The sequence below is a fragment of the Carya illinoinensis genome, chromosome 15 (assembly GCF_018687715.1).
Source record: "Carya illinoinensis cultivar Pawnee chromosome 15, C.illinoinensisPawnee_v1, whole genome shotgun sequence".
Lineage (NCBI taxonomy): Eukaryota > Viridiplantae > Streptophyta > Magnoliopsida > Fagales > Juglandaceae > Carya > Carya illinoinensis.
The window spans coordinates 1,019,366-1,039,656 of record NC_056766.1 but is presented as its reverse complement, the minus strand read 5'-3'; the positions used below and the strand labels follow the sequence as shown (position 1 = coordinate 1,039,656).

General features: G+C 38.4%; 1 protein-coding gene across 2 annotated transcripts in view; it reads left to right on the top strand.

Moving 5' to 3' along the window:
• The window catches only part of LOC122296235 (exocyst complex component SEC6), a 37,383-nt gene extending 23,122 nt beyond the window's left edge, over positions 1-14,261 (top strand). For both annotated transcript variants that reach the window (XM_043105776.1, XM_043105777.1), the window contains 8 exons: positions 9,704-9,748; positions 11,005-11,083; positions 11,373-11,442; positions 12,630-12,717; positions 12,849-12,938; positions 13,094-13,210; positions 13,447-13,509; positions 13,988-14,261. In XM_043105776.1, coding sequence (XP_042961710.1) covers positions 9,704-9,748; positions 11,005-11,083; positions 11,373-11,442; positions 12,630-12,717; positions 12,849-12,938; positions 13,094-13,210; positions 13,447-13,509; positions 13,988-14,119 — 684 coding nt within the window. In that variant the 3' untranslated portion in view covers positions 14,120-14,261. The remainder of the gene's footprint in view (positions 1-9,703; positions 9,749-11,004; positions 11,084-11,372; positions 11,443-12,629; positions 12,718-12,848; positions 12,939-13,093; positions 13,211-13,446; positions 13,510-13,987) is intronic.
• Positions 14,262-20,291: the final 6,030 nt, after the last annotated feature.

The window sequence follows — 20,291 nt, the reverse complement described above, 5'->3', positions numbered from 1 at the left end:
GAAACGCACATTTCCTGTGGGCGACCAAAGGAGATGATCTTCTCTATCAGCATGTAGATTTGATGCTTGTAACGCACTGTAAAAATCAGCAATGTCTCCCAATTCCCAATCTTGTGCCCTCGGGTGAATCTTACTGACCAATGCGTGAAGGTAGAGGAGCTGTCGGAATTATCAGCAATTGTGGCCTCCTTATCTGACGCAATCCTGTACAGGGAAGGAAAAGTGATCTTCAAAGCTAACTCGCCACACCAAGTGTTGTGCCAAAAACTAACTTGATTGCCCATTCTAACCGCCAATCTACAATTAGCAAAAAAATTTTCCCAGCCGTTGTGTATGAATTTCCACACACCTACGCCATAAGCCCCTCTTACTGCATTGGAACACCAACCACCTCTCAAGCTCCCATATTTGTTGTCGATAATTTCTCTCCAAAGGGCATCTCGTTCCCTATGGTATCTCCATGGCCATTTACCAAATAGTGCCTTGTTGAGAATTCTCAAGTTGCGGAACCCCAATCCGCCATTTGCCATGAGTGTGCATACTTTTTCCCATTTGATCAAATGGAATTTTTTTGCATCCTCCAAACTACCCCATAGGAAATCGCGGAAGGTCTTTTCTAGTCTGTGCCACACCTGCAGGCAAGGGGAAAAGAGAGAGGAAATATGTGGGAAGATTAGATAGTGTGCTCTTAATAAGAGTGACTCTGCCACCTTTGGATAGATAAAGATGTTTCCAACCCGCAAGTTTACGTTCAATTTTCTCGACCACCCCATCCCACATAGACTTGGATTTGTGGGAGGCCCCCAACGGGAGACCTAGATATTTCATAGGCAAGGATGATACCTTGCAGCCGGAAAAGCAGCCAATTCACTTAGATTGTCGACCTCACCGACTTGAACCATTTCAGATTTAGCAAGATTGACCTTAAATCCGGAGACGGCTTCGAAACAGAGCAATAGAGCCCTTAGAGAGCGGATCTGATCAGGGTCTGGCTCGCAAAAGATCAATGTGTCGTCGGCAAAGAGAAGATGAGAAATAGAGAGATTACCATGGGTGGAGCCACCCACTGAGAAACCCGAGATGTGACCACCCTCCACCATACTATGTAACATTCTGCTTAAGACATCCATTACTAAGATGAAGAGAAAAGGTGATAAAGGGTCTCTTTGCCGCAGGCCCCGGGAGCTATTGAAGAAGCCTTCGGGAGTGCCATTCACCAAGACGGAGAATCTGACAGTTGAGATACAATGTTTCATCCATTGACACCACCTTTTCCCAAAACCATACCTGCCAATTATGTGTATCAAAAAATCTCAGTTTACATGATCAAAAGCTTTCTCCATATCCAGCTTGCACAAGATACCCGGAATGCCAGTTTTGACCCGACTTTCCAGACATTCGTTGGCAATAAGAACGAAGTCAAGAATTTGCCTCCCTTTCACAAAGGCGTTTTGGGACTTCGATATGATCTTTCCATAACGGTGCTCATCCGCTGGGCTAGCACCTTGGAGATAAGTTTGTAAACCCCACTCACCAAGCTAATGGGGCGAAAGTCCTGCACCTCTACCGAGCTTGCCCTTTTCGGATTAAGGGCGATAAAGGAGGCGTTGAGACTTTTCTCAAATTTCAAGAAAGAGTGAAATTCAAAAAAAACCTTCATAATGTCCTCTTTGACGATGTCCCAGCTAGCTTGAAAGAAAGCCATAGTGAAACCGTCAGGGCCTGGGGCCTCGTCTTTTTCCATCCCTTTTAGAACTTTAAGCACTTCCTCCTCTTCAAACTGCCTTTCTAACCACGCTGCACTTGATGCATCAATAGAGTCAAAAATTAACCCATCTATCTTAGGCCTCCAGGAATGTTGCTCTTTAAGTAACTGGTCGTAAAAGTGCACAATGTGTTCCTTGATGGCTGCCTTGTTGGAGATAATCCTCCCGTCGGAATGTAAAACCACAATGGCGTTAGTTCGTATATGAGAATTGGCGACACTATGGAAGAATTTAGTGCACTTGTCCCCTTCTTTCAACCAAAGGGCTCGTGATTTTTGTCTCCAGGATTTCTCCTTCAAAAGCGTGATTTTTTCCAGTTCGGCTATCACCACCGTTTTCCTTTCCTTCTCCTCATCCGTGAGGGCCACAAACGCTTCTTTGTCCTCCAAGCGCTGCAGTTCCTGTAAAAAAGTGTATCTTTGGTTATTTAGATTCCCGAAGGTTTCCAAATTCCATGTTCTTAGATCATTTTTCAAGGTTTTAAGTTTTCCGGCTAAAACAAAATTGGGGGTGCCCGAAATCTGATAAGAGGACCACCAAGATTTGATTTTGTCCATAAATCCCTCCACCTTTAGCCACATATTCTCAAATTTGAAGTATCTTCGCCCCTTGTGAATACCTCCACAGTCCAACATAAGTGGAAAGTGATCTGAGTAAAGTCTGGGAAGGCGCTTTTGACAAAGGGTGGGGAAATGTGTCTCCCAAGAAGGAGAGAGAATAAATATGTCTAGGCGAGACCATGCCCTCCCGTTTGACCAAGTATAGTCACCCCCCCTAGGGGAAGATCAAGCAAGTCCAAATCGAAGATTAAGGCTGAGAAATCAGCCATGGATGATCCCGAGTTGGAGTCCCCCGACCTTTCACTTGAGAACCGAGTGGTGTTGAAATCGCCTCCAATGCACCAAGGACCCTCCCACCAGCTACACAAACCAGCGATCTCGTCCCAAAGAAGCTTCCTGCTATTATCATTATTCGGGCCATAAACGCCTGCAAAGCCCCACGCGAACCCGTCCTCCAAAGATTTAAAGAGACATGCAACCACGAACTCCCCAATGGATTCTTCCACCAAATCAACAACTCTCTTATCCCACATCACAATAATGCCCCCTGATGCGCCCTTGGAAGGCAAGCTAGTCCATCCCACATAAGCGCAATTCCATAAACTTCTAATAATTTTCCTATCTACGTACTTCAATTCGGTCTCCTGTAAACAAAGGATGTCCGCCTTCCAATCCCTGATTAGGTTCTTCACTCTAAGGCGTTTGTTCGGATTGTTTAAACCCCGAACATTCCATGAAAGGATTTTGGGCTTCATGGATCACTTAAGTTCACCCTATCAGTAATTCTTTCCCTGCTAGTACTACCTTCTCGATCATAATTTACGGAGCATGAGAGTCTCTTTAATTCCCTTTCTCTTTTGTTGGCGGATCGGAGGTGGTGAGACTGCTCTGTTGCAATGGCTGTGAACAACGTAGTTGGTCCTCGAAGCGGACGCAAGAAATCCCCGCGCAATGCCGAATGTCTTCTACCTTTTTCAGCACCCAATCTGTTTGTGGGTCAGACCACGGCAGCGCCGAGGGCAACAAGCAAAGTGGGTTGGGATCGTCACCTTCACTCCCCGTAACATCCCCTTCATTCCCCATAGCAATGAAAGGTACTATAAGACTTGACCCTAAATCTGCCTCCCCTTCTTCCTCCTCTTCAGAGCCAAGTTCAAGGCCTTCCCAAGTGTACAGAGAACCCTGGAGGTAAGCATAGAAGAATCCATCAAGGAAGGGGCAACGTAGATTGTTGGGGAGGAGAGATCTTCATCCCGGGTGGAGAAAAGGCCCTTGGAAGTGGACCTAGGAGCTTCCAAAAGACAGATTGGAAGCTTCTGTGCCGGATTCGGGCCCACGGAGGCTAGAGGATCGACGGTGACGTCGTTTTCCTCCATGGGCGACTCTATCGAGGACACACCTGCTGCCGTTGTGGCCCTAGGCGATGCATCGACTATGCCGGTAGGGTTGTTGGAGTTGGTCAGTGCTGTCTGCGACGCCGGCAGGGTGGCCGGCGGGGTTGGGTTGATGGAGCCTGAAGGAGTGTCATGGGACCGAGATCCGTGTGTTGAAGATACTTGCCAGGTCACAGGCTTGACCCGAGTGGGGGAACCCTCCTGAGGACTTGGGCCTGAAGCCCGAGGGAGAGGGCCCGAGGCCCGTGAAAGGGGGGGCTGCCGGGTGGGGGAACCAGCCTGTTGGGGGCTCAATATTCTTATTTCCCTTTGCGGGCTTGGAGGCCTATTAAGCCCAGAGGCAGGCAAAGACCCAAGAGGCCAACTGGTTACCAAAGCCCCACAGCTTTCTCTTATCTCTGCACATGCAGAGGCCTTCCCTTCCATAAAGGGAAAAAAGTCTTTCGAGGTTGGCTGGAGCGAGACAGACGTGTGCACCTTACTCCGTCCCATCAACATGCCGAGTCCTGTGTCTACTTTATTCATCAGAATAGCAATCTCTTGGAGTACACCTGAAAGTTTGGATTTAACATCCCAGAACACCCCTTCTATTTCACCTAATTTTGTACCACTGTCAGGAGTCCCCTCCGCAACCGCTGGGCAAAAACCAGACTGCAACTCCTTTGCATTACTGCACTCTCCCACTGCACCAGACAAAGCCGCGGCATAAGAAGCCGGCGGCATGGCTGATGGCCTGAATCCAAGCTCCCCAACCCGACTTGGAGCCTCAGCAAGTGCCGCCTCACGCTCGGCCACCTTTTTGAGATTGTAGGCAAACCCCTCCCATCCACAACTCTTGGTGCCTTCAGGGATGATCAGAGAGCCTCTTCTTCTGCCGTTGATGAATTCCTCTAGGTGGAGGTAGCAGCCCCTAGCATTTCTGAGTAGATGAAGGGTGAGAAACCCATTGCCGATCCTCATTTTTCTAAAGAAATTCTCACACCACCTAGTCTCGGCAGCTTCCACCACCATTTTCAACACCCATGAAGCCGCCGCCCCATTGATAAGTAGATAAAGAGCCATGCGTCTGCTTTTCTCTAGAATACGAAAACAATTTGCACCCACTTCGAGAAAACAAAGGTTTTGGACTCCACTGTAAAATGCCTAATGTTATCCATCGCAGAAAAAACAGGGGAGAAAGAGAGAGGGGGAGAGAAGAAAGATAAGGGAAAAGGTGAGGAAGGGGGAGGATTATAGGGAGGATAGGGAGGGAAGGGAGAAATCAACTCCGGCGAGGGGCGCTCAACAGTAAGTTTTGCTGAAGTATTTAGTACCATTATCAGTTCTAAGGATACTTATTTGTGTTTGGAACTGATTTTGAACCATATGATAAAAATCCTTGAATAATTTTTCAACTTCAGATTTATCACTCATCAAATACACCCAACACAACCGTGTATGATTGTCAATAAATGTCACAAACCATTTTTTTCCAGATGCAGTGGTGATTTTTGAGAGACCCCAAACATCACTGTGAATTAAATAAAAAGGTTTTGAAGCACGATAACCTTTTGATTGATAAGTGTTCCGATGACTCTTGGATAGATGACAAGTATCACAATGAAGAGAGTTGCAATCGACAATTTTAAATAAGCTGGGAAACAAATGTTTTAGATAGAGAAAACTAGGATGTCCAAGTCTAAGATGCCAAAGCATTATTTGTTCTTGTACAGGCATAGAACTTGCACTACCACTACTCAAACCCTGAGCTTGTTTAATGTTGAATAGGGTCTCATCAAAATAACAGAGTCCATCAATCATCCTAGCACTGCCAATCATCCTCCCTGAGAGTTGGTCCTGAAATTCACAAATATGACACGACAGTTAGAATCCTGTGAGAGTTTACTAACAGACAACAAGTTACAAGCAAGTTTAGGAACATGAAAGACAGATTTTAGTTCAATTTTCTCAGAGATTTGGACAGAACCTGTTCCTGCAATGGATGAGAAACTTCCATCTGCAATTCTGGCTTTTTTTATTACCAGGACAAGGGTAATAAGATTGAAAAAATTGTGAATTACTGGTCATATGGTCAGATGTACCAGAATCAATAATCCATGGTGCAAGAGTTAAGCCACAGGAGTAGGTACTGTATTACCTGTTTGGGCCAAGGAACCAGTAGGAGGACTGGATGTAGGAGTGGATTTCAGCAATTGAAGAAGATGATCCACCTGCTCAACACTTAGGAAATTAGCCTTTGCTTCATTGGCTCTAGGGGCTATATAGTTGCTGCCAGAGGTTCCAGATTTGCTGCTCTTCCAATTTGCAGGCTTTCCATGGAGTCTCCAGCAAGTCTCTCTAGTGTGGTGTGGTTTATTGCAATAATCACACCATACCCGAGACTTATCTTCATACCCCCTTTGGTTAGAATAGGACCGCTGTGCAGAAATATTGGCAGTGGACAAATTTGTGCTAGTAGCACAATAAGGAGCAGGGTTGGCAGCAACTAATGTAGAGTTCTCCACAGTTTCATCCTCCTTTTTTTTCATCATGACAATCCAACAACAATCTTCTCTTCGCACCTCCGAAAATACCACTCTCCAAGTGGAGGTAATGGCTGTCTCCCTAGAATCCTTCCCCCAACTTCATCAAATTCATTATTAAGTCCAGCCAAGAATTTAAAAATTCTGGCATTCTCCCCCATCTTCTTATTATGATTGCAATCATTAGAATTTTTCCATTCTTAATCATTAAATAAGTCTAAATCTTGCCAAAGTCCCTTAAGAACATTGAAATACCTGGTCACACTGCCTTCTCCTTGGTGAGTATTGCTGATTTTCTGCTGCAATTCGTATATCTGAGAATAATTTCCAAGGTCAGACTAAATCTGACTAACATTGTCCCAGAGCTCCTTTGTAGTCGAATAGGACATGTAGTTGGCACTAATTTCTTCATCCATAGCATTCACAAGCCACGCCATCACCATGGAATTTTCTGCATCCCATACAGCATAGGATGAGTCTGTTTTCTCAGGCTCCTTGGTTTCACCAGTCAAGTACCCTATCTTCCCTCTCCCTCGAATATACATCCTGACTGATTGTGACCCTCGTAGGAAGTTAACCCCATTCAGTCATATGTTTGTAATTTGGACAGAGTATGGTTCAGAATGGGTAGGTTTTAGTTCTGGTTTGTTTTTTAATTTGGCCTTGTTTGAAGTATCAGCCATGGTAAAAGGCTTGACAGCAACAGAAGAGGGAGTAGGGTTTTTACATGAATCAGAAACGGAACCTTGCTCTTGATACCATCTAGATTGAGAGAATAATTTGTAGGAATAATTCTCATTGAATTCGTAACACAGGTACAAGGCAGTATAAATAGATTACAGCAGAAGGAAAAGGAAAGAATAAATTAAATGCTAACTTCTAAGGAAACTAAATCTCCTAGAATATTCACACATTTACAGCCAATATCTCCTAGAATACAGCAGAGTTGACTAGGCAGATTTTTGGAAACTTTCCAACAATTTTAGAGCAAACAAGTCATTACCCTGCAACATTTCATCTATCATTTGGATCCTTTTATCTTACAGCCATCAAATGTATTTCTTTCCAGTTTTTCGGTGGGTAATGCTAATAATGGGTCTGTCACACTTTCTCATCTTCTCTTCGCAATGATGCTCTTATTTTTTTGCAATGCGGATTGTGGTCAGATTCAAGCATTAACACAGTGTTATTATGTTTTAAAGCTGTCTCAGGCCTTGAGGTGAATCTTGGAAAGTCTGATATGGTTCCAATGGGGGTGGTACGCAACATTAAGAGTTTGTCTAGTTTTTTGGGTTGTAAAGTTGCTTCTTTGCCAATGAAATATTTAGGCCTCCCATTGGGGGCGCCTTTTAAGGCTAGTGATATATGGGATGGGGTTGTTGAGAAATTTGAGAAAAGGTTGGCTGGTTGGAAGCTGTTGTATTTATCTAAAGGGGGCAGGATTACTTTAATCAGGAGCACCCTTTCCAATCTTCCCACTTACTTTCGATCTTTATTTCCATTGCCTGCAGGGGTGGCCAACCTGATTGAGAAGTTATTTCGTGCTTTCTGATGGGGTGGACTGAAAGAGGAAGCTAAATTCCATCTGGTTAGTTGGAGTAAAGTTTGTTATCCTATTTTGAATGGAGGTTGGGGAGTCGCTTTGGAGGGAGGTTATTGATCAGAAATATGGAAGTGTTTGGGGGTTGGCGTTCTAATGGGGTAAGGGGAGCATACTGTGTAGGTCTTTGGAAGTTCATTAGAAATGACTGGGAGAGGTTTGTAAGTCATGTTAGTTATGCTGTTGGAGAGGGATCTAGGATCTGTTTCCGGTTTGAAATTTGGTGTGGTGATCGGGCCCTCTATAGGGAGTTTCCAGCCATTTTTCGTCTGGTTTCTGATCGATATGCATCTGTATCTGATCTTCTAGTTCGTTCTAATGGCTCGTCTCAGTGGGATGTATGTTTTACTAGAGCTGTTCAGGATTGGGAAGTTGATGAAGTTTCAGCTTTTTATACTCTTTGAGGCTTGGTGGTAATGATGGGGATAGATGTGCAAGTCCAAGGGGAGTGAAAATTTTACAGTTTGATCATATTATAAGCTGTTGACATATCAGAATGGTCCTCCTTTTTCCTTGGAAGTGTATTTGGAGGTCTCATGTGCCTTCCAAAGTTGCTTTTTTCATATGGACTGCCTCTCTTGGGAAAATCTTGACGATGGACAATTTGAGGAAGTGTGGTCTTATTTTTTATGCAATGTGTAAGAAGCATGGGGAATATGTAGATCATTTAGTGAGGTAGCAAGGGCAATTTGGGATGCAATTTTTTGTAGAACAGGTTTGGCTTGGGTGATGCCTTTGAGAGTGGTTGTTCTTCTTGCTTGTTGGAATGGGCTTCATGGTTGTGCTCAAGTGGATGCAGTTTGGAAGATGGTTCCTTTGTATCTTATGTGGTCTATTTGGATAGAAAGAAATGAGCGGTGTTTCAAAGATAAGTAGCTACTTTGGAGAAAATTTGGAACTTTTTTGTGCACTCTTTATTGCTTTGGTTTTCTGCTTTAGTGATAAATAGAGTCTCGGCTCATGATTTTCTATTGTCATTTTCTGCTTCTTAGAATGTATTTAGGTCTTCTTTTTTGTATACTTCCGTTGTTCATGGGCTTCACCTATATCATTTGTGGTAATAAAATTGTCTTTCATACTTCCTATTTCATTTGTAGTAATAAAATTGTCTTTCATACTTGGAAGAAAAAAACTCTTCCAACTCTTCTGATTTGTGAATCTCATCCTTCAACATTTTTTTTTTTTGACTCCTATGTTTCCTAAAATCTATTATTTCCCCAATTTTAGTCATCATTCAATGCCTCGCTGGCACAAGACTGGGTAATTGTGGGAAATTACAACTACTGCAACACCAGCCAAAGTGCATTCATAATGCCTTCTGTCTTTTTATTCTTTCTTTACAAACCCAAATGGTATCACTTCTCTTATATGCTTTGGAACCCAAAGACCTAAAGAGTTTCAGAGATAGTTTTCCAAAATCAGACCCAATACTCTTCGAATGGCCACTCACAGCAAATTCGTGCAACCGGCTTTCTCAAAGAAATAGCTTCTGTTGCCTTTATTTCCTATCTTCTTAGACCATAATATATTCAACAAACCCTAAAGGTTTGCTCACCATGGTTAACCTATAAGCATAACTCTTCCTATCTTGAGGCCCACCACAAAGCACATGTACTTAGATTCTTTAATAAACTACACGTGGTAGCTTTTGTTAATGTGTAGATCATGTGTATATTTCTGTCATGCTGTTATTTTTGTATTTTGATTCTAGCTCCTGTTGGTGTGATCTTTATCATCCCATTTGCTATCTTTTTCTCCTTTCTTATCATTTTGTATAGGCTCGAAGTTTATATACTGGAATTTTTAAAATATATGCCTATCCTTTTTCTTTCTTAAAATTTTTCTCCTATTTCAATTATAGGTTAATTTTGAAGACACTTGCAAGGGCTTCCTAGAGGTTGCAAAGGTATGATCAAATTTGAAGGTTTTGCATGGAATACATGCTGTTCACTATTCTATTGCAACATGATCCAGTTGCATTCCCTATTTAAAGCTTCCATGTGGATTGTACTTGGTGGCTTGCATGCTGTCATGGAATCCTATCCTTTTTTAGTGTTATCACACAACCATTGGGACATCATTTTCACTTAACCCATTTTCTTGACAAGTTGCTGGGTTGCCCAAGGGACCTCAACTTAAATTTGTGAAGTTTATCTATACCCACCAATTGAAATATCTTAGACGTTATGCTATTGTAATTGGGAAGTCAGCTTGACATTTCTTCAACAGTCCAACATTAGATTTTGCTCTCTGTACATATTTTTGATGAATTTAATATACTTAACCAGAATTTGTTATCTTCAAAGAACCTCCATATAAAGTTGCATCTTTAAATTACACCATGTTCACGGTGTAGCCGAAAGGAGAATGTTAAGATAGATGAGTAGAGATACTGGAAAAGATAACACCAGAAGGCACTCAAGTAAAATTCAGCATAGCCCATATTGAGAAAAACATGGAGTCATTCAAGATGGTTTCATCATGTACAACAGAAATCAATATATGTTTTACGAAGATTGGTTTAATTGCAAGTTGAATTACTGAAAAAATGTAGAGAGGAGTCTTAAAAACATGGGTAATGTGGTAAAGAGGGTATGGTAGGAAAGAGGGTTATGACGACTAGGGGTAAGAAAAAGTATGATTCTATATAGGGTAAGATGATTCATGTTTCAGACACCCATTATGTGAAAAAGAATCCGTAAAATATATTCTACCTAGTTGGGTTAAAGGTTTGCTGAGTTTATTTGTTTCAGAGGTGGCAATGAGCCCCCCCCTAGAGGCTACTAGCAGGCTGGCTTACATTTTTGTGAAAAATAGATCTAGCCACTATAAATATTTTGATTATTGTTACAAAATACACAAGTAAATCTTTATTTAATCTTCTTGTACTCGGGCTTTGCCTTATGACGTTAGAAGAATACTTATTTATTTTTTTATTCTTTTTTAATATATAACACTAATCATAGAAGAATTTTTTGATAGGCTCAGAACAATCCACGACATTGATTTTGATTAAATTGAAATGAGAAGATGGGTTCTTGATTGTAGTGTTATGAGAAGATTGCTTACATCAATTTATAATGTTTTATCATACATAATAAATATTGATGGATATAACATGTTGAATCAAATTATCATGTTTATATTCTACACTGATGGTAGGAGTCTGTGCATCAAACTGTTCGTGTGATATTTGAGGACCCAGGAGTGCAGGAGCTACTCATAAAGCTATATCTAAAAGGTAAGAGATTGTTCCTTATATTATTTCTGTATTTGCTACGCTTTCAATAGCTTGAAAAATTTTGACGCTGTAGCTGCAAAAGATCCCGGGACTAACTTGATGCAAATTGCTTGAAATGTAATCTACTAGGGATATGGAATCATGCAGTCATGATATTCTGATGCAATATTTTTTCACCTGTTAATAATTAATGTGTTTTAGTTGGAGAACAGCTTAATCAAAATTCTTACCATCTCTTGAAACCCTCTTTTTGCATCTGAGTTGGGTTTTTTCCTTTTGTAAATTCCAGAGTGGTGTGAAGGACAGGTTACTGAGTACCTGGTTGCAACATTCGGTGATTATTTTACGGATGTGAAGATGTGAGCTTTCTTTTTCCTTGCCCCCAGCGACCTTTTTATTTTTTCAGTCCTAAGGTTTCAGCACAACATGCTTTTGTTGATTCGATGCATAAAGCAAGGATTTGACTTGAATTATCAATGGTTTGCCTTTATTTTTTTCCTATTAAAAGTATTGTATTAGCATGGACATGATTTACAGCCTTTAGTGTGGCCCTTCCACCTTACAACCATTTGATATCCTTGATTTTATGATTTTATCTGAGTTTGTATTGATAGTTTTTTTCTATACCTCAAAACTAGAGCATGATTTATGTACCAATACGGGACTTGCTAAGATTAATAGGATACATGATTGGATCTTCTACTTTTAAGGATATGCCTTATTTTGGGGGTCAAAAAGAAGGTAAAAGCATGCAGGTAATAAGTGCTGATTACATTGCTTGATATGCAAAATTTAATTTCAGGACTGGCTATCTAAAACGTAGGATGACATGTCTCTCATTTCTCGATTTGATCCATTATGTTGGTCAAATATGTATTCACATAAATTCTCTTGACTGTAGGCCACTATCGCCCATCTTGTTTATTTGTTAGGGGAAAATATTAATCCCTCCACCCCTCCACCCCCAGCCCTACTGCCCCAAAACCTCTTATTGTATTTACTTCTTCCCTGTTTTCCTGTCCGAATTTAGAAGGAGTGGCAGTTCACATTTTACAAGGGGATAGCCCCGTATACTTAGGCTCTTGCCTATTCTTATGATCAATAAGATGTTGTTTACCAATCAAAAAAGAAAACAAGGGTATAGACCTTATGGTTGGTGCATGTCCTGATCTTCTCCTCTGCCCTTTAATTTAACGCTGACACATGTTGCAATTAAATTCAAGAGATTCTTAAGGACTGGTTCCTTACACTTCCAAGATATAACTTCTAGTACATGTTAATTCCACATGCTTGTGATTGAGCTTCCTTCTAAATGATCGTTTTGTTTCAGTTTACACCAAAAACTATTCATTAATTTGAACCAAGACTTCTTTAGTTATCACTAATTTTGGGGCACTGCCTTAGTTAGAGCAAAACTTGGTGTTGAAAAACACTTGATTCTCTCGCTCTTTAAGTTTTATACTTTGGTACAATGATGCTTCTGTTACTTCTTTGTCTCGTAAAATTTAGAATAGTTATGATTGGATTGTTATTTTCTGAATTTAAGGTACATTGAAGAAAGATCTTTTAGGAAATTTGTTGAAGCTTGCCTGGAGGAAACAGTAATTGTTTATGTTGATCATCTTCTATTACAGGTTTTTATTCTGCATTAAAGCTAACCATGATTTTTTTGGGAAGTTCAATTGAATGTATTCTCCTGTATTTATATTGTTATTTTGATTGCCATGACATGATGGTCCTTAATGATTGATGCTTGTGACTGTAGAGGAACTACATCAAGGAAGAGACCATAGAGCGGATGAGGCTAGATGAAGAGGTTCTCATGGACTTTTTTAGGGAATATATAAGTGTTTCTGTGAGTGCTGTTTATATTTCGTACAATGTCTTTTTTTTTCCTCCACATGAAGTATTTCATTTGAAAGAAATCCCTATCATCGAGATGTTAACCATTTTATCATTGGTTTGTTGTATCTATTAATTTTTATCACCATCTTCCTGACTCGGTTGCAGAAAGTGGAAAACAGAGTCAGGATATTGAGTGATTTAAGAGAACTTGCTTCGGCAGAGAGTCTGGATACCTTCACGCTCATATACACAAATATTCTCGAGCATCAACCTGACTGCCCGGTAATTTCTTCTGTCAATGAAATTCTTGAGTTATTTTGCACCACAATCTTGCTTCTCAAACTCCCAAAGAAACCTTCTTTTAAGAGTAGCATTAAGTCGGCATTCAAAACGCTTTGTTGTTGGTTTATGCTACTTCTTCCATGGAGTTTAATATAGTAGAAATCTGGCCCTAAAGTATCTGAAGGTTTCTGCTTTGGGTTTTTCTGTTAAAAAGTCTTGATCTTTCCCTCTTACAGCCTGAGGTTGTTGAGAAGCTTGTTGGATTACGAGAAGGCATACCAAGGAAGGACGCAAAGGAGGTAATTTATAATTATTTTCCTGAGCTCAGAGATGTACTATTTATTGGACACTAAAATATGAATAGTCTCGAATTTCCTTGGGGTGTATAATGATGCCCATGGGAAATAATCACTTGAGAGTGTTTTACAGAAGGGGTTTAAGTAGTAAATGTTGCAATTGACTAGCTAATGAAATGTGTAGCTGCTCTTGCTGTAAGGACAAAGTTGGCTTATTTGTGTGTATAAACTGTTGCGGAATATTTCGTGTTTTAATTTTTATCTAATTTTGAACATGTAACTTTGGGGACTGTTTAGGGACAGTCTCCTTCGACCACTAGTATAAGACGAAAACATTTTCTTATTCTGCAAGACGAGAAACAAAATTCGATGTCATTTGTTTTTATTTCATTTAGCTGTCTGTAATGTCATTGCTTGGTAGGAAGAGGCTTGGAATCTGTCCTCTGCAGGTTTGATATTGTCTGCTTTGCGTGTCAAACAGGTAGTGCAAGAGTGCAAAGAGATATACGAGAATTCCCTTGTTGATGGTAACCCCCCAAAGGCAGGTTTTGTTTTCCCGAAGGTGAAGTGCTTATCAGCCTCCAAGGGATCTATTTGGAGAAAGCTGACTTAATAGTGCAACTTCAACACCTGTGTTATGATCAGAAAAACAACGCTATCAGCTGTATAGACCTGTAATCTTTTTTATTTTTTCAATGGAGTATTTCCCATTTATATTAATTTTGATTAGAAATGAAGAGCCTGCGTTTCTTGTACATTCTATTCTTTCTATTTCTCTGGAAATGAATTCAAGTCGTATGAAGTTAATTGATTTTAACATCTTACCTTTAATTCCCCTTTGGAAAATGATACACGTACTAGTATTTTTTTCAATCCTTCATGCAATGCTGTTTTAAATTATGAGCATTTTTGTGAAATAAATTATAAAAGTTACATCGTTTATAGAAAGAATCTCAATTTAAAATTTGACTGTAAAAACGGTTGTATGTGTATCGTGCATGAATTGATTTACGCATTTTTCTGATGCTAATTCATGTGTCATTTGCGAGGAAAATAAGGAATGGAAACAGAGCAAACAAGCTTTAGAGAACCAAATATAGGTTTTACGCGTATTGCTTACATTGTCGCTGGCTATGAATCTAACCTAACCCACTTGACCATACTAGTGGACTTCATGCGGGTATAGTTACCATGCATGCGTGAAACCCACATGGCGAGCCTCCAAAGACTAGATATCTACCACCAGCTAGCTAGTTGAAGTTCTCAACAGAAAAATCAATGGAAAATCTCACTCCATTGCTTTACTAAAACCCAAGAAGAAGAAGCACCCTGCAACCTAGCAAATACCTTGGTGTTCGGCCAAGGCCATAAATGGGGAAGGTATACAGCCGAGATTCGGAACCCTGGCCTACACCAAAGAGAGACACTGGCTCGGTTCCTTTGACACTACTGACTCCTGAGGAAGGTGCTATAGGTTTAATTTGATCTTTCATCCATCTCTTTTAGTTGAATTGAAAATGCATGTGCATAACATGAGAAGTAGTACTGATCAGTACTTAATTTACTTTTAAACCAAATTGTAATAAAATACTTCATTCGGCCATGATGATACTGAATCGTGAACTTTTCTAGCATCGGTTTTTTTCATTAGCATAGAAAAATTTTCATTAGCTTCTAATTTCCATAATTTATTCTTGGTTAACTATTGGTTTTCTCAGTGAACGCCATGCATTTAAATGAAAAATGCTGAGTATGTAGCTAGCTATCAAGACTGATCATTATAACTGGGCCCCAAATATAAAATCACCAATAGAATTAGTATCTCTAGATACCAGCTGATCAGACATTAATTTCCATGGATCAAGACGCACGTCTTCCATGCATGGTTGTTGAACTCAAGGTTTCAAGTTTCATGTGATTATAAATCTACACATGGATTTTGATGATAACAAATGAATTCAAAGAATAAAGAAGTCTCAAACTCAAGTTGTCTACACAATGGAGTCAAGCACATCAAGGAAACAAGCATGAGCAAGAAGGGAACAAGTTCACATTAAAATTATAGAGTAATGTTGTAAATCTCTTCAAAATTCGAAATTAGGATTAATGCTCAAAATTAATATTTTATCATAAAGCATTAAAATACATTTTCCACATGTGCATGAATATTTTTGAAAATTAAATTTGAAAATTTTGAAAGATGATTGATTGTCATCTTTTGCATGTGCATGCCTTGATTAAAGGGTTGAACTTTGAAAATATTAAAGATGATTGATTGTCATCTTTCACATGTGCATGTTTTATTTGAATATTTTCAAAAGTGATTGATGCTTTTTTAGACTTATACAAAAAGTAAAAGATTAGGTTTGAATTTTTTGAAAATGAAAGTGTGCTCATTTTGTCATATGCCAAAAGTAAAAGATTAGGTTTGATTTTTTTGAAAAAGTGAATGATGTTGTCTTTGACAATTGAAAAAGAAGAACTTTTTATTTGAATTCTTTGAAAAAGTGAATGATGTTGTCTTTGACAATTGAAAAAGAAGAACCTTTTATTTGAATTTTTTTGAAAAAGTGAATGATGTTGTCTTTGACATGTGAATCTTTTTAAATTTGAATATGAAGTCTCATATGCCTATAAATAGATCATTTGAGAGCTTCACATTCACAACACCAAGAGCATACAACATTCATTCAAAGCTTTCATTCTCTCTTCTCTAAACATTGAGCCTTAATCCTTGTTCATTTTGAGAGATATAGCTTGCGCTGTATTGTTCTTATTTCACTCGTTGAGGAGTGTTTTCTGATAACCTACCCACTATCAACTTTTGTATCAGAAAAAGGGTGTGTATAACCCTTGTGTGTGTAGAAAGTATTCTACACGGGGAATAGTTGAATCACCACGTGTAAGGTGATTGCAAGTGTAGAGGGTGTTCTACACGGATCCTTTGTAGCGGTGTTGTTCAAAGGTGTAATAGGTTTCTATCTCCACCTGAAGGAGGTTGAATAGTGAATTTGGGAATCCTCAAGGGGTAGCTTGAGGCGAGGACGTAGGCAGTGGGGCCGAACCTCGTTAACATACTGAGTTTGCTTCTCTCTTACCCTTACTCTTTATATTTATTGTTATTTCATATTTTGTTTATATTTTATATTATATATTTGATTTATAATTGTTATTTTTTTTAATACAACTCAATTCACCCCCCCTCTTGTGTTAGTCATCTGGGCAACAATTGGTATCAGAGCTAAGAGCTCTATTATAAGATTAACTATCTTTTGAATTAAGATCTTATGGCTAACATTGCAGCTTCATTTGGTGAAGGTCAATCTAGTAGTCGGCCTCCACTCTTTTGTGGAGATAATTACTCATTCTGGAAAGTTAGAATGAGAATATTTCTTCAAGCTCAAGGTAGAGAAATATGGAAATGTATTGTAAATGGACCTTATATTCCAACAAAAGTGGTTGGTGGAGTAAAGGTCAAAAAGGAAGAAGAAGAGTTTGATCGTGAAGACGATAGACTTTATACTTTAAATTTAACTGCTATGAATTTATTATATAATGCTCTTAATGGAAATGAGTTTAATAGAATAATGAATTGCGCTACGGCAAAGGAAATTTGGGATAACTTGGAAGTAACTTATGAAGGAACTTCGCAAGTCAAGGAATCAAAAATTTATATTCTTACTCATGAGTATGAAATGTTTAAGATGAATGATGATGAATCTATTTCTAGTATGCACACTCGTTTTACTAACATCATAAACAGCTTGACAGCTCTTGGCAAAGTTTATTCCAAGGTGGAGATAGTAAGAAAAATTCTCAACTCTTTACCAAAACGTTGGGAATCAAAAATTACAGCGATTCTTGAAGCTAGAGACCTCAAGAAGCTCGAAGTCAATGAACTCATTGGGTCACTTATCACCCATGAGTACACATTGAAAAGAGGAGAAGAAGAAGGAAAGCCAAAGAAGAGCTTAGCACTTAAAGCTGTTCCTCATGAAAGTGAAAGTGATGAAAATGAGGAAAATGACGATAAAGATGAAGAAGTTGCGATGATAACAAGAAGAATTCAGAGGTTCTTGAAGAAAAATAGAACTCCTCCGAGGAAATCTTTCAAAAAGTTTTCCAAGAAAGATTCAGGTAAAAACGACACTTTAATTTGTTATAAATGCAATAAACCTGGTCATATCAAGCCAGATTGTCCTCTGCTAAAGAAAGATCGAAACAAGGGCAAGAAAGCAATGAAAGCTACATGGGATGATGATTCAAGTAGCTCAGATAGTGAAGCAAGCAATGAAGAATCAGCAAATCTTTGTCTTATGGCTAAAGATGACATTGAGGTAACAAATCTTGATAATATTGAAAATCGTTCATATGAAGAATTGCAAAATGTTTTAGAAGAGATTTATGAGGAATTTGAAAAATTGGGTATCAAGTATACTGCTTTGAAAAAGAAAAATTCTTCTTTAACAAACGAAATTGAAATTTTAAGAAAAGAAAGTATCATTTTGAAAGATGAAAATCTTGAATTGAATAAGAAGAAAACCGATTTAGAAAATATTGTTGAAAACTTTACGAATGGAAAAAGAAATTTTGAAAAACTTCTTGGTAGTCAAAGATGTGTTTTTGACAAGGCAGGTTTGGGATATATGCCAAAACAAAAATACAAACCTTATAAAAATTTCTTTGATAATCATTCTACCTCAAAGACTAATATTCAAAATTCTTTTCATAAAAATAATTTTGTCAAAAAAGGATATTATTATAATCATTCAAGTTTTTCATATATGTCACATGCTATTTGTAATTTTTGTAATAGAAATGGTCATAATTATCATACTTGTCCTATTAGAAGAAATCATACAATGACTATTAGGGCCATATGGGTACCTAAAAATCTTGTTTCTTCTAATACTAATAAATAAAGGACCCAAAGAACTTGGGTACCAAGAAAAATCATTTTAATTGTTTTTATAGGTATGCATGAAGTCATCCACAAGCAAAAATAAGTGGTTTTTAGATAGTGGATGTTCAAGACACATGACGGGAGACAAGACTAAGTTCTTTGATCTTAGATCTAAAGAAGAAGGACACGTGACATTTGGAGACAACTCGAAAGGGAAGATCGTGGGAATAGGTAAAATTGGTAATGAATCTTCTCTCATAATTGAAGATGTTCTACTTGTTGAAGGTTTAAAACATAATCTTTTGAGCATAAGTCAATTATGTGATAAAGGATTTACAGTTACTTTTAAAATGGATAAATGCATTATTTTGAATGATCATGATTGTAATATTTGTTTTATTGCTTTTAGAAACAATAATGTTTATACAATTGATTTTGAAGAAATTACCTCACAAGATGCTATTTGCTTGTCAGCTCAAAATGAAACTAGTTGGTTATGGCATAGAAGATTAGGTCATGCCAACATGGAACTTATTTCCAAACTTTCAAAAAATGATCTTGTGAGAGGTTTACCAAAAACATATTTTCTTAAAGACAAAATTTGTGATGCATGTCAATTTGGTAAACAAACAAAAACTTCTTTTAAAACTAAGAAACATATTTCCACTACTAGACCATTGCAACTGATACACATGGATCTTTTTGGACCAAATAGAGTTGCAAGTCTAGGAGGAAAATATTATGCATTTGTTATTGTTGATGATTTCTCTAGATATACTTGGGTCATCTTTCTTGCTCATAAAGATGAGGCACATAATGCCTTTACCAAGTTATGCAAGAGAATTCAAAATGAAAAGGGCTATACTATTTCAAGTATCCGAAGTGATAGGGGAAAAGAGTTTGTTAATAAAAATATTGAAACATTTTGTGATGAAAACGGTTTTATTCATAATTTTTCTGCTCCTCGAACTCCTCAACAAAATGGGGTAGTAGAGAGGAAAAATAGATCTCTTCAAGAGATGGCAAGAACAATGCTCAATGAGAACAACTTGCCTAGTTATTTTTGGGCCGAAGCGGTAAGTACTGCATGTTATGTTATAAATAGAGTTATGTTAAGGTCTAAATTAGATAAAACCCCCTATGAGCTTTGGAATGAGAAAAAGCCCAACATTGGTTACTTTCATGTATTTGGATGCAAATGTTTTATTTTGAATGACAGAGATAATTTAGGCAAGTTTGATGCAAAATCTGATGAAGGTATTTTTCTCGGGTATTCTACTAATAGTAAAGCTTATAGAGTATTCAACAAAAAGACTTTAACTGTACAAGAATCTATGCATGTAGTATTTGATGAATCTAATTCTCCACTCTCCAAGAAATCTATTGATGAAGAAACAGAAGGTATAAATAACACAGAAAGTCTCAATCTCAACAAAGAGAAAGCAATAGAGGAAGTTCAACATGGAGCCATCAGGAAAGATCATCAAAATTTAATACAAGATGCAACCAAACAGTGGAAATTTGTGAAAGATCATCCAGTGGAACAAATTTTGGGAGAACCTTCACAAGGTGTAAGTACTCGATCATCTCTTAGAAATATTTGTAATCATACTGCTTTTCTATCTCAAATTGAACCCAAAAATATTGATGACGCACTTCTTGATGAATCTTGGATTCTAGCTATGCAAGAAGAGTTGAATCAATTTGAAAGAAATGATGTTTGGACACTTGTTCCTAGACCCAAAAATTATACTATTATTGGAACAAAATGGGTTTTTAGAAACAAGAAAGATGAGTCTGGAGTCATTACTAGAAATAAGGCTCGACTTGTAGCCCAAGGTTTTAATCAAGAAGAAGGAATCGATTATGATGAGACATATGC